We start from the raw sequence: 14561 nt of genomic DNA on the forward strand, positions 1-14561 counted from the left end.
CCAGCATCCTGCACAGGCCTGGCACACAGAGGTGCTTGGGAAGTGTCTGGGGTGGGCATGAATGATCTGCAGGTCCGCAGGGGTTGCTCCCGGGAGACAGCAGGGACAGGCACACCAATGCCCAGCACTTGCAGTCAGGCTGCTCTTCCCGGCCTGCACACCTGCTCCCGGCCCCGAGGCCAGGGACCCCCTCTCATTGACACCATGGGAATTGGCAGACACCATGCATCGGGATCTGTCTCCAGAGAGCTGACTGTCGAGCCTGTCCCTGCACCCCACCCTCTGGGACTGATGCCACAGGATCATTCCCAGTCATCCAGGGCTGTTTGCCAGCCTTTGGTGACTGTAGGAAGCTGCACAAGGCAAACTGAGCACCTACTGTTTACCAGGAGCTGTGTGGGTCATTCTGGGGGCAGAGGTCACAAGAGCTTGGTGAGGAGGCAGAGCTCACACAACACTGAGGACAGGCCCGGCCCTGTGTAGGGCATCACCTGCCGCACCACACCCCACTGCTAAGGTCGGCCAACGGGGCCCAGAGAGACTGAGCCATGCAGCCAGCGGGTGAGCCTGGATCTGGGCTCAGGCCCTACCTGCTGAACCATTGGCTTCTCGAACCACAATACCTGGTGCTACCGAAGACTGTCAGTTTCCATCTGAAAATGGGGGTCCTGCCCGGGCTGGGCCGCACATGGAAGGGGATAAAGCCTGCAGGCATCCCTGGCCAGCTGGACAGATGGGAGTCACAGGTCTGCAGGACCCCAGGAGGGGCAGGCACTGTGCCAGGGTCCCAGTGTGGCTCATAGAGACGGTCGGGTAGGCAGGACAGGCAACTCAGGCTCTCAGTCCCTCCCCGGGCAGAGCCCGGTTTTCCGCCAAGAGGCTTTGCTGCTTCCCGGCCTCAGGGACGGGCGGGGGCCTGGTGGGTTTCAGGGACACCGGTATATTCGGGCAGCGGCCCTGTCTGGGCTTTGCTATGAGCCCCCAGCAACCCCAAGCGCCAACACCCACCCTCCCCTGCAGCCCTGAAGTCCTCGCCCTCCAAGAAGGGGCGCGGTGGAGCCCTGCTGGCTGTGAAACCCCTGGGACCCACAGCTGCCTTCTCGGCCAGCCAGATCCCCAGCGAGCGGGAGGAGGCCCAGTACGACCTGCGGGGGGCCCGCAGCTACCCCACGCTGGAGGACGAAGGTGAGGGGCAGAGGGCAGAGTGCGCCTGTGGGGGCTACAGGGGGTGGCGGCAGCAGCCCAGTGGGTGGGGTGCCGCCTCATCCTGAGTTCTCATCTCTTGTCTTCCCCTCCGGATCTGGCATCCGCAGAACCTCCTGCCCAGGGACTGGGGGCTTCTGGGACGGCCCCAGGGAAGAGTCCAGGGAGAGCTGAGTGTAGAAGGCTCCACTGGGTGGGGTGGTGACAGCTCCCGCCTTCTCTCAGGGTCACTGTGATCTGATGCCATCAAAGCCATGCAGCCCCCAGGCTACGCCTGATGTCAGGGAGCGCAGGGGACAGAATGAAGAAATTGACATAGCCACACAAGGGCCCTAGGGCAGGACCACACTGCTGGGGGAGCAGCAAGGAGCCAAGCAGCAGGGAGGGGAAGAGGAGGAGGGGACGGGCCAGGCTGCACACGGCCTGCTGGGCTGTGTAGGGCTGTGGATTCTATTTTGCGAGCGGTCAGAAGCCTTCGTGTGAAGGGGGAAGGTCGTCCTTCCCTGCCGTGTGGGGAGGTGGGCATGTCTGGGAGGCGGGCGGGCACTGGGCGTGGGTTCCCAGGGTGAGCCAAGCCTCAGGGAGAATCAACTGTGTGTGTTTGGGGGCCTGGAGGCTCCGCAAGGTACCCACAGTCCTCTCCCCACAGGCCGGCCCGACCTTCTGCCCTGCACGCCACCTTCTTTTGAAGAAGCCACTACAGCTTCCATTGCCACCACTCTGTCATCCACATCCCTCTCCATTCCTGAGCGGTCCCCCTCGGAGACTTCGGAGCAGCCTCGGTACAGGTGGGCGGAGGCATCCGCTGTGCGCATGGGCGGGGCGTGCGCGTGGGCGGGGCATCCGCTGTGCATGTGGGCGGGGCATCCTATGTACAGAAGGGTGGGGCATCCTATGTACAGAAGGGTGGGGCATCCGCTTTGCCAGTGGGCGGAGCATCCGCTGCCCATGTGGGTGGGGCATTCTATGTACAGAAGAGTGGGGCATCCGATGTGTAGGAGGGAGGAGCTGTACAGGTGGGCGGGGCTGCCAGGTAGGCAGGCGGGTAGGCAGGGCAGGTAGACTGAGCAGGCGGGCCATCCTCTTTCTGGGTGTCACCTGTTTGCTGTGTCTCTACAGGCGGCGCACACAGTCCTCCGGACAGGATGGCAGGTGAGACCCTGCCCCCTTCCCTCCCTGGGTCTCACCAGCTCCTCCTGCGTAGCTCCCAGCTCCCATTCCCGCTCACCAGCCCATTCCTGCCCCCCAGTCCCTCTGCTCTCTGCCCGTTCTTTCCTGGGGACAGATGTAAGGTTCCAGCACTCGGCCCTAGCACTGCACACAATCTTCGAGCCGCTTTGTTTTCCTTACACCCTGGGACAGCTGTGGCCTGTTGGATCCTTCTTTTTCTTCTTCTATTAAGTTTTTTCTAACCTAAGATACAGCGGGAACGTCGTGAAATGCTCCCGTCCTGCCCAAGGCCCGTCTCCTCCCCAGGAGCAACCGCTGGGACTGTGGGTTTTGTCTCTTGGCTGATACTTTCTGGGAACACAGCAGACGTGCACCAGACTTTTGTTTCTCTTTTATTTTCACACCAGTGGGCACACCCGTGCGTGCCGCCCGCATCTTGCTGTTGTCACTCGACTGACGGGGATCTCGGGCGGGTGTGCGCCGTTCCTGTCACGGCTGCGTGCCGTCCTTCCATCCCATGGACTGCACCTGGCTTTAATGCCCAGCCCTCGGGGACATTTGCGAGGTTCCCGGGGTCTCACTCTTGTGAACACCGGGGCAGTGGCGAGGTGTTGCTTTCCTTAACCGTGTTTTCATCACTGCCGCCTGATGAAAGAAACGCCTTGGTGCCACGGGTGGGATGCGGCCCTCCCCTTGGTCCGGCGTGCCATTTGGAGAGGCTACACAGCCCGGCCCGGCTGCTGGGACACTGACTCACCTGTGTCAGGGCCTCAGCTGCCAGGTGCAGGCACCCCCAGGGCATGGGCAGGGTCTGAGATGTGCAAGCTGGTCGGGGCTGCCATTCTCTCATATGCCCCCAGAGCCTGCTACACCCCAGGCCCTGCTGGCACCACCGTCACCAAGGGACCCAGGTGGACAGTGCCCCGGCTGGGAGTGACAGCCAGAAAGACCAGGCCCAAGCAGGAGGCTCCCAACTCCCCTCTGGGACTGGCCCTGGAGTTCACTGAGCACTCCTGGGGGTAGGACGGGGGGAAGCGAGGAGGGAACCTGAGACACAACCTCCCATTGCCTGCAGGCCGCAGGAGGAGCCGCCCGCGGAACAGGACCTGCAGCAGATTACGGTGCAGGTGGAGCCTGCGTGCAGTGTGGAGATCGTGGTCCCCAAAGAGGAGGACGCAGGGTGAGCCTGGCTGGGCGGGAGGTCGGGGCGCCCTCCCGCTGCGGGCCGGGAGGAGCCAAGAGCATCCCGAGGTTTCGTCGTGAAGCCGTTCTTTCTTACTGGGTTGTATTCGCAGACGGTGGATTTTCCCATAAGGTTATTTTTTGATTGAAGGGAGTGGTTCTTCACTAGCCGAGGTGATCCTGGCCCCCAGGGGAAACTGGGCGATGCCTGGTGGTATTTGTGGCAGCGAGTGGTGGCCAGGGACGCTGCTCAGCATTAGCCTGCAGTGCCTGGGATGGCCTCACCCCAGAGAAGGACCTGGTTCCAGTATCCACAGGGCCCAGGCAAGAGACCCTGGGCTAAGGGCTGTGTAAGAACATCTCTGAACTTCCAAGCGTTTAACGAATTTTTTTTTTACCTTTTTAGTATTTATTTTATTTTTAATTTTAATTTCTTTATTTTTATTTTTATTTTTTATTTTTTTTGAGACGGAGTCTCGCTCTGTCGCCCAGGCTGGGGTGCAATGGCGCGATCTCGGCTCACTGCAAGCTCTGCCTCCCAGGTTTATGCCATTCTCCTGCCTCAGCCTCCCGAGTAGCTGGAACTACAGGCGCTCACCACCTCGCCCGGCTTGTTTTTTGTATTTTTAGTAGAGATGGGGTTTCACCATGTTAGCCAGGATGGTCTCCATCTCCTGACCTCGTGATCCACCCGTCTCGGCCTCCCAAAGTGCTGGGATTACAGGCTTGAGCCACCACGCCCGGCCTATTTTTATTTTTTTGTGAGACAGAATATTGCTGTGTTGCCCAGCCTGGAGGGCAGTGGCTTTATCTTGGCTCACTACAGTCTCCACCTCCTGGGTTCAAGTGATTCTCCTGCCTCAGCCTCCCGAGTAGCTGGGACTACAGGCACCCGCCACCACACCTGGCTAAATTTTTTGTGTTTCAGTAGAGACAGGGTTTCTCCCATCAGCCAGCTGGGCAGGCTGGTCTCAAACTCCTGACCTCAGCCGGGCGTGGTGACTCACGCCTGTAATCCCAGCACTTTGAGAGGCTGAGGCAGACGGATCACGAAGTCAGGAGATCAAGACCATCCTGGCTAACATGGTGAAACCCCATCTCTACTGAAAAATAGCAAAAATTAGTCGGCGTGGCCAAGATCATGCCACTGCACTCCAGCCTGGGTGACAGAGCAAGACTCTGCCTCAAAAAAAAAAAAACTCCTGATCTGATGTGATCTGCCTGGCCTCCCAGAATGCTGGGATTAATTTTATTGAGTTTTGATTTGAAAAAAGAGGTTTAAAAGAACTATCGATGTTTTAAAAAATGTAGGACACAATGGTTGTGGCCCTTTTGGGGATATGGTGTCACCTGCTGTTATTTTCTTTGAGACAGAGTCTTGCTCTGTTTCCCAGGCTGGAGAGCAATGGCATGAACTCGGCTCGCTGCAACCTCTGCCTCCTGGGTTCAAGTGATTCTCCTGCCTCAGCCTCCCACCAGGCCTGGCTAATTTTTTATATTTTTAGTAGAAACGGGGTTTCACTGTGTTAGCCAGGATGGTCTGGATCTCCTAACCTCATGATCTGCCTGCCTCGGCCTCCCAAAGTACTGGGATTAAAGGCTCCACACCCGGCCTGTCTTTACTTTTTTGTTATCTGTCTGGTGTGTGTAATCCCATGCTTGCATTGTTACCAAATTCTTCTTGCCTTTCTAATGATTTTTGCTTGAGATGTTTTTTTTATTTTTGTTCCAAGAGAGCTTTTTTAGCACTCACAGCAGCACAGACCGAAAAATAAAGCCCTGAGGGTTTATCTTCCACCTGGTGCCCGTGCCACTGTCAGCTCCTTGCCATTGCCAAACCTTGCACCATGAAATTTCAGGCTTTGCTAAAAGGAACTGAACCTCCGATGTGGCAGGAGGGCGTGTTTAGCCTCATTCATGGGATGAACACTATGCACCGTGTGGCCATAGTCAAGGCCAAGGCCGTTCCTCACCTCTGTGTGCCTCCGTTTCCGCAAATGCAACACAGGGGCAGTAGCTGCACCCTCTCCATTCCCCATGATAGACTCAGTGGATTAATCACAGGGGCCGGCCCTGGCATGTAGTAAGTGCTCAGTGAAAAGGGCAGAGAGGCTGGGCTTGGGGGCTCCCATCTGTGATCCCTCCTAAAGGAGACTGAGGCAGGAGGGTTGCTTGACCCCACAAGTTGGAGACCTGCCTGGGCAACATAGTGAGACCCCATCTCTACAGAATAAAAAAAAAAATTAGTTGGGCGTAGCAGTACACACCTATAGTCTCAACTACTTGGGAGGCCGAGGTTGGAGGATCGCTTGAGCCGGGAGGTGGAGGCTGCAGTGAGCTGTGATTACACCACTGCATGCCAGCCTGGCTGATGGAACGAGAGCCTGTCTCAAACACATTAATAAAGAAGAAAGAAGCTCTGATCCCAGTGGCTAGGTGCCATCTCTCCTCACTTTACAGCTGAGGAAACTGAAGTTCAGAGGAGGAACTGGCCCTTCCAGGGTGGCACAGCTGGTGAGGGTGAGGCCAGCACCTGCCCGCAGGTGTGTGTGTCTGAGCTGGGAGGAGCAGGGCCACGCTGTCAGTGAGCTGGCAGGTCACTCCTAGGGTCAGCATTTGGGGGCTTCTTGGGGAGGTTTGTTCTGATTTGTGTTAAATGGCAGGCGCAGGAGCGCGTGGCCTGTGGTCAGCTGTCTGGGTTTTCGGCGCAGGAGCGCGTGGCCATGTGGTCAGCTGCCTGGGTTTTCATCTCAGTGATGACCGTGTGAAGCCCCTGCCTGGATCCTGAGTGGGGGCGCAGGGAGCCTCTGTGTGGGGGCTGAGGGTCAAGACCCTCTGTCTATCCCTGTCCCCAGGGTGGAGGCTTCCATGGCCGGTGCCGCTGCCGCTGTTGAAGCAGAAACTGCCAGCCAGGCCTCGGACGAGGAGGGCGCACCTGCCAGCCAGGCCTCAGACGAGGAGGACACGCCCGCCACTGACATCTACTTTGTAAGTGCCCCGGGCTCTTCCTGCCACCGGCTCGTCAACCAGACTCTCTCACACACGCTCCACCGTGTGCACACTGTGTACACACAGCCCCACAAGGCACGTGAGTGTGCCCTGTCGACCCACCCACATGCTCTCTCACCAGCCAGCACTCTCACGACACGCCTACACGCACCCACCAGCCACGTTCACAGCCACCTTCTCTTCCTGGTCTAACCCCACGGCGGGAGAAGCTCCTCCACACCAGGCCTTTCTGGACCGTCTCCCTGTCGCTGTGGGCGTGGCCAGGTGGGCCCATCCTTGAGGAGGACCAGGGGACCGGGCAGTGGCAGGGGGGCCTCACGCTCCCATGTTGTGGGCTGGGGACTCACGACTGCTACTGGGCAGGGCTGGGTCTGCCCGGACCTGGGATCCCTGCTCCCCCTTGCCAGGGTCTGGATGAGGCGGCTGCCGGGCAACCAGCGAGGCCTGGTGTATCCAGGTAGCGTCTCCACTCCCCAGTGGTCCCACTCAGGTCACAGGGAGGGCTGGAGGCTGCAGCCCACTTGCCAGATAGTTTGTTCTTACCCTCCTGGGAAGGTGGGCTGGGCACAGGCACCAGGCCTCAGGGCCTGTTTTGTGGGCACCTACTGGCTGCTTCATAACTAACTCCCCTGCTCTGTCTCCTGTGGCGCCTCTGGGGTTCTCATGCCCCCACCTGGCCCTGGAGTAGGGAGGGACGGGCCGTGTGCCTGTGCCCCCAGCCACCCCACATCGTCACCCCTTTCCCCAGGACTGGTTCGTGCGTGTCCTGGTCTCTGGATGGTACGGGGGCCCTGGGGGCCACGTCCTGCTGTGTGTCTGTGTGCTGATGCCCTGCTGGGTGGGCAGCGGAGAAGGGAGAAGGGTCCTCGGTCCCACCCTGGCACCCCCCACCCTCTGCTTGGCAGTCAGCTGTCCCCACCCGCTCCCCGCTGCCTCCCTCCACCTCTCCCACCCGACCACGGGGGTAGCCGCCTCATCCGCTATCCTGTGTTTTGCTTCCTCCTCCGGCCCGCCCCGTCCAGTTCACGGATGGGAGGTACTGGATTTACTCTCCCCACCGTCGCCGACTGCGGGCCATGACGCTGAGCGCCTCAGGGACTGTAAGTGACCGCAGCCGGCCACCCTGGGGAGAGGGGCGGTGCCCCTCGGGCAGCAAGGAGCTGCAGGTCCCCGGCCGGAAGCTCAGTGTCTGACGGCCGTTGTTTCCCAGAAGGGCTTTGGGGCAATCACGGCCGCAGCTGAGGTCGGCCACGCTGGCCCCGGGCCAGGTGCCGGGCTGCGCGCACCACTGGGAATGTCATTCAGCCCCATGTCGAACCGCCAGGTGCACGGCTGAGGCCCAAGGTCAGCCTCGGACCCCGGCCGGACCCCAACCAGCCCCTCTCTGCCCCTGGACCCAGCCCTCCCATGTCAGGGTGTCTTGGGTGGATGCTTCTCGCTCGTACAGACCTGGCTCCCCTGGCCTGACTGTACAGGGGAGGTCGCACAGGTCAGCAGAGCGGCTGCAGAGCCGGGCTCTGAACTGCAGGGCCATGGAGACGGGAGGACACGGTCTCTCCACACCCACCTCACAGATGGAGGTGCTGAGGCCTCAGCTCCCCTGGGAGCCTGGGAGACCACACAGTTTAGTCACAATCCAGATCCCCAAGCTCTCAAGGAGTTCCCCCTGGAATGCCACATGGGTCCCACGTAGCCGTGAGCTCCTCAGGGCCTGCTGTTGTCATTATGACGAATAAGCAAGGGGCCCAGAGAGGCTAAGAGACCTGCCCAGCGCCGCACAGCCAGAACAGGGCGCAGACCCAAAGCAGGAGTGTCTCCTCAAGACAAAGCCCCCGCCGAGGCCGCCCTGACTCCCCGCCCATCAGCAGACCGCTCTGAACACTGCCGTGTGCCAGGCACTGTGGAGTGATCCCCTGCTCCAGGCAGCTCCGTCCCACAGAGCCAGCAGGAAGCCAGCCATCGCAGACCCACGCCCCGGAGATGGTCAGGGAGCTCCCCGGAGGGGCCTGCTGGGAGGGGGAGCACTGGAGAGACCCAGCGGCCCTGCTGGTCACCCCACCACAGGCAGGGAGCAGTTCGCAGAGGCCGCCTACAGAGCGGGGTGCCTGGACTTTGAAAAACACCTGGTTTGAAAGGGCAGATGTGGGGAGGGTGGTCTCGGCAGCAGGCACAGCGGAAGTGTGGGGGCCAGAGGGGAGGCAGGGCGGCCGTTCACAGCACCCCAAGGCCTGAGTGCTGAAGAGGCTGTGCCCTTGGTTCTGGTCTTCCTGGGGTCACCCGGTTCTGGGTCCCAGCTGCCACTGCCCCCCACTTCCCCTCTGTGCGCAGCTGGTGGCTGAGGAGGTCCCTCTCTGTCCCCCCAACTCCTTCAGGACAAGGAAGCCAGCTGTTCTGCCCTTTTCTTTGTCTTTTTTTTTTCTCTTGACGGAGTCTCACTCTGTCGCCCAGGCTGGAGTGCAGTGTCTTAATCTCGGCTCACTGCAACCTCTGCCGCCTGGGTTCAAGCAATTTTCCTACCTCAGCCTCCCGAGTAGCTGGGATTACAGGCTCCTGCCACCATGCCCCGATAATTTTTTGTATTTTTAGTAGAGATGGGGTTTCACCATGTTGGTCAGGCTGGTCCCGAACTCCTGACTTGAGGTGATCCACCTGCCTCGGCCTCCCAAAGTTCTGGGATTTCAGGCGTGAGCCACCACGCCCAGCCTTAATCTTTGTATTTTTAGTAGAGATGGGGTTTCACCATGTTGACCAGGCTGGTCTGGAACTCCTGACCTCAAGTGATCCACCTGCCTTGGCCTCCCAAAGTGCTGGGATGACAGGCATGAGCCCCTGCACCTGGCCTGTACCCCCATTTCTTAATGCTGTCGCAGAAGGATACTGTCATCCCTGCCCAGGTGCTGTGTGCGCAGTGCCGCCCAGGACACCCCTCCCAGAGAGCAGCTCTGAGTGGCTGCGGCCACCCTCCTCCCCGCGGGCCAGCTCTTTCAGGGCTCAGATGGGGACCCTGTTTGGGCCCCACATTTTCAAGTCCCCATGGGAGCCATCAGTGCAGCCACCAAATCAGTAGCAAGCACACACGCAGGCTTCCCACACTGGGCTCTCGAGGGACGTTGCAGGGGTCAGACCTGACCTGCCGTTCCCACGTCAGGAATTCCAGGCTACATTTGCTCTCCTCCCAGAGGAATGGGCAAGGCCTGCGCTGGGGTCCCGACCCCTTGGTGCAGGAGTCAGTCTTCCGCGATGGCGGCCTCGCAGGGCAGGAGTGCGCTGCCCTCGGTGCCCAGGGGCCGGGAACGGGGGTCTGGTGGGAGCTGTAGAATTGGGCAGGGTGGAGTGAGCACAGAGGTGAGGCCTTTAGAGGGGGCGTGGAGGCAGGACCTGAGGCAGGGAGAGGCAGTGCCTCTGCAGGTGTGGCCTGGGCTCACCTGGAGCGCGAGGGAGGCCCCTGCTGGCCCAGGCTGGGAGCTGGGAGCCAGCACAGGCAGGGGCGCAGGCCTGATAAGGAGGCATAGGTTGGCCTGGGCAGTGGGTGGGCAGCGCTGTCCTGACTGGAAGGACAAGCAGTGGGTCTTGGGGTGATGGACTGGGTTGTGGCTGTGACAAGTTTAGGGGCCGAGGGCTGCCAGGTGGACATGGCCAGGCAGCTGTGTGTTCAGGCCTGGCACTTCAGGTTGAGGCCGGGCCCAGTGGAAATTCACAGGTCGTCTGTGCCAGGAGGGGCGTTGAAGGCTGGGGTGGTCACAGAGGCCCAAGAGAGAGGAGGATGCAACAGGGAAGCCAGGCTGGAGCCCTGAGGAAGCAGCCTGGGGACGGAGAAGCAGAGGGAACTTGAGGGGTCGGGGGCTCCTCAGTGGGCGGGGCGGAGGTGTTGGAGGAACGCACCCTTCCTCCCTCGCCAGATCCCACCCAGACCTGGGACCCCTCACGCAGGCATAGCTGGGAAGAGATGTCCGTGTCCCAGCACACGGCCCTGCCTGTGCCTAGCCCTGAACTTGGCCCTCACTCTGCCCCACTGCTCAGGAAGGTGTCTCCTGGCTCTTGCAGGGTGGGCGGTCCGAGCCTCAGTCTCTCCTGAGCACATCTGTGCTGGCAGAGGGGGCTGGCCCTGCCCACGGGCAGCCGTGTGTTCAGGTCCTGAAAGGCTTCTGGGTTGGGAAGTAGATCCGGCACCTTGACCTCCCAGGACCCTCACAGAGAGCCCCCAGGAGCCTGTGCACTGGTGCCCATGGCACAGACAGGATTGGGGGCTGTGGTGGGGCCGGGCTGTGGAGGAGGAGGAGGAACAGTCGGTGCTCCAGGTTGTGACCCCCACCCGCTTCCGCCGGCTCTGTCACCTGCTGTCTCAGGCCCTGCCTTGACTGAACTAACTGCTTTCTGCTGCCCGCCCCGCCCTGCCATGCTGAGCTGAGGCCCTGGGCCCGTCCAGGTTGGGAGCGGGTCCACCGGGTCAGAGAGGGCAGCCAGGCTGAGCCACCCCTCGTCCTCCATGGGGGATTCGCCTCTTTTATGTTCTCCTGTCTCTTCCTTCCTCCCTCTGCCTCTCTTGCGCCTCCTCGCACCCTGCTCTTCTGCGCCCTCCTGCACGCGCGCCCACCCGCCAGCCCACCGATGAGAGGAGCTGGGTGTACTCCCCACTCCATTATAGCGCCCAGGCCCCCCCGGCCTCCGACGGCGAGAGCGACACAGTAAGTGCAGCCCAGATGCGCCCGCCGGCCCCGTGGGCTCCAAGGTCCTACTGAGCGTGGTCCCCAGCCGCTGGGACAGGCAGGGACTGAGGCCTGGGGCGGGAGGGCACAGGTGGCCCAGATCTCCACCCTGGGCTCTCTGGCTCTGAGGTGGCCGTGGGGTAAGTGTCTCAGGGCCTGTGTTGGCCCAAGGAAGCCAGTCCCTGGCAGGGGGCCTGGCGGGTGGCCTGGGGTGGGCCTCGCCCCGCCCGCCACCCACCTTCATTTGTCCTCTTGCTCTTGCAGTAATTTCTATGCAGTCCCCAACCCAGAGCCGAGCTCCACTTTCGCTCCGGCCGCCCCTGGAGGCGCTGCCCACCCTGCTGAGGCCCAGAGCTCGGGAGATGCCCGCCTCGCCGCCCCACTGGACCTCGTCCTCCCCCTGCACGGATGCCGATGGCCGGACCCCTCCCCGACAAGCCTCCCAGGGCCCCGGCACCCCCGTCGGCAGCCTGCCCCAGTGAGACCGACCCTCCCGAGCGGCAAATCGCATTTGAGTCCTTACTCGGCACAGAGACGGAAGCACGTGTGTGCTGTTTTAGTAAAAGACAAAAAAGACAAAAACCCAACCCAGATGATGAAGAGCCCCCGCCCACTGCCCTCTGGTTCTCTGCTGTGCCTGCATGTGTCCTGAGGAGGGAGCCAGGCTGTTCCCGGTGGCCTCTGGGGACCTGAGCCCCGGGGGCCCCATCAGCCTGCAGAGGGGACGGCTGGGGTCCCAAGCCACTCTGCCTCCGTCCACCTGGGAAGCAGACCCTCCGGCCCTCAGCTTGGGTTTGGGGGCCTCAGTGCAGGACATCTGGCCTGAGCATCGACTGTGGGGACAGCCCTTGCCCTGCCAAGCACTGCAGCCACTCAGCCAGCTGTGTTCCCACCGCAGTGGGACCCTGACACCCAACTTCCAGGTGCCCCTCGAGCAAAAACCTCTGGCGCCTCCGATCCAGACCCACCGCAGCTGGAGGGCCAGGCGTCCTCTCCCCCAGGCCACTGCCGTTCAGGTGGAGCTCAGGGCTGGGGCTTGGCGTTCTCCTCCGACGTGGGCCACTCAGCAACTGGCATGGAGGGCTCATGCGACGGAGACGCTTTCTCCACGGACAGACGGAGCAGGAGGCCGGGCCTTGGGCCACAGGGGACCAGCTCAGGGTGGAAGGTCAGGCTCCCCGACCCCTCCACCCGGAGGCACGGCCTAGGGCGCCAGGCCCGGCTCCACAGGAGTCTCCTTCAGGACTGGCGTGGGTGTCGTGGCCTCTTTCTTGTTTCAGTGATGTGGTGTCTCCGAGGAGAGGAGAGACTTTGTTTCCGGCTCATCCCCCTCCAAGAGGGCAGCACTCCCAGTGGTGGGACTGAGCCCAGACTGCCCTGGGGCAGCTTCCTGGGGCCGCTGCACTCAGAGGGTGCTGGTTGGAGTCGAGAGCTCGGCACACTCGCCCACCCTGCCCTTCCCCAGGACCCCTGAGAGGGGCTTGTTGGTGATGGCCGTGGGGTTCCCCACTCCCAAGACATGCCCAGGATGGGAGAAGCTGGTGTGGAAGCTGCACCTTCGGGAAGAATTCCTCTCCAGTCCTGGCAGAGCCTGATGTGGGGTCTGAGACGGCCAGAGAACCTCCCAGGCAGGGCTCTGTGTTTTGTCTGTTGCAAGCTCTGTACAACACCACGTCACCCCCTCTTCACATCCTGTTGGCCTCCCGCACGGCCCACGCACTGCGCCTGGAAGGGCCCTACTGTGGAGAAGCCGGCCCCATCCCTGAGGCCCTCAGCGAGGACACACTCCGCAAGAGCAGCCCTTCCACTCTCCGCCGAGGAGAGGGGCCGACCCTCCTCGGGAACTGGCTACCCGTGTGGCTCGCGTCAGGACAAGCCCACGTGGGGTCCTCCCTGCCTGCTTGAAGGGTCTGTCCAGCCCCGGGAAGCAACCTTGGCCCCAGTTCACAGCCTGGTGCTCATCTGCTGGCACCGGGCATCCACCAATCAGCCCCCTCGTCCCTCCGAAGGACACCCGGTGGGCACCTCCTGGGGAGGCAGGGGCAGAGATCAGAAGGGGTGTCTGGGACCTGGATGACCAACAGGGACAGGGGCATTGTCATCTCAAAGGCCCACACCCCCAGAGGCCACACTGAGCCTCCCAGGGAGCCCTCGAGTCCCCCTGCCCAGAGCCCTGGCACCAGAGACGTGGAGAGCCTGTGGGGGTGACTCGGAGCAGCAGGTGTGGTCCCGGGCGGGCAGCACCGCGTCCAGGGCAGCCTCCCGCCGCTGAGCGAGTCACGTGACACCGGTGCCCGGCCAACACTCCCTTGCAGGATAAATTTGCAAACCTCTGTGGATACCACATTTCCATTTTTGTGTTGTCTCCGAGGCCCCTTTGGAGATCTACTTTGTTGGTTGTGTTTTTTGGTTCCTTTCAGAGAACTGTAAATCGAGGCTGAAGTGCCCCACTGACTGTGCTGAGGGGCGGGGGCAGGAGGACGGCAAGACCTATTTATAATATTTAGCGAACTCGGCCTCCCTCAGATTCCCCGCGAGGGAGGCCGCTGGACCCCCCCACTGTCCCCCGCGATAGAAGTCTGTAAATACCTTGGTGACCAATGCCCACTTCCCCTCCTGGGTCACCTCTGATGGCCGCCGTCCACTGAGAACATGGACAGTGTCCAAATTCCTGTACTGTAATGACTAAAAGGCGTTTTCTCTGAGACTGACAAGGCAGAAACTTCCATGTGTCTCCTGCCAGGCTCTGTCCCCCTACGCCATCCCGACATGTCCCCGTTCCCCCGAAACCTGGATCAGTGCAATACTCCCGTTGCCATGGGGTCCTTCACCATGGTACTGTCTCCACAGCCCCTCAGCCCCCACCCCAGGATAGGCGCCCACCACCTCCTCCTCGTCTCCGGTGGTTAATCGCTCCTCCTGTCCCCACCCCAGTCCCATTTTTATGGCTGAACTGATTCTGAAACAAAACGAAACTGCAAACCTCGTGTGTCTTAACTCCCCCCGGGGATGCCACTGCATTCCTCCGCCCCGTGGTCTGGTGCGTGACAATCCAAAGCGCCGCGCCTCGTGGCCGAGACGAGGGTGCTGTGTCCCTCAGATCCAGAGCCGTGGGCGCCTCTGAAACCATACAGCCACTCCTGGCCCCAAACAACACTGGTTTGCAGCCCAGGTTCCCCGCCCACCCATCCCCGCCACACCCCGTCTTTTTAGAGGTCTCTCTAATAAATCGGGTAATAAGCATCCACCCGCTTGTCTGCCTTTCTGTGGGTTCCGGTTGGGAATTTGAGG

At 61.4% G+C, this 14561-nt stretch overlaps 1 protein-coding gene across 6 annotated transcripts in view; it reads left to right on the top strand.

The window, feature by feature from the left end:
* The window catches only part of PIP5K1C (phosphatidylinositol-4-phosphate 5-kinase type 1 gamma), a 63374-nt gene extending 48861 nt beyond the window's left edge, over positions 1 to 14513 (top strand). The window contains exons 12-19 of one of the 6 annotated variants that reach the window (XM_023183604.1): positions 1021 to 1185; positions 1853 to 1991; positions 2323 to 2355; positions 3449 to 3553; positions 6411 to 6543; positions 7587 to 7664; positions 11166 to 11249; positions 11535 to 14513. In XM_023183604.1, the coding sequence (XP_023039372.1) occupies positions 1021 to 1185; positions 1853 to 1991; positions 2323 to 2355; positions 3449 to 3553; positions 6411 to 6543; positions 7587 to 7664; positions 11166 to 11249; positions 11535 to 11537 (740 nt within the window). In that variant the 3' untranslated portion in view covers positions 11538 to 14513. The other 5 variants (XM_023183606.1, XM_023183608.1, XM_023183603.2 and 2 more) reach the window with 5 other exon arrangements.
* Positions 14514 to 14561: the final 48 nt, after the last annotated feature.

The sequence above is a fragment of the Piliocolobus tephrosceles genome, chromosome 21 (assembly GCF_002776525.5).
Source record: "Piliocolobus tephrosceles isolate RC106 chromosome 21, ASM277652v3, whole genome shotgun sequence".
Lineage (NCBI taxonomy): Eukaryota > Metazoa > Chordata > Mammalia > Primates > Cercopithecidae > Piliocolobus > Piliocolobus tephrosceles.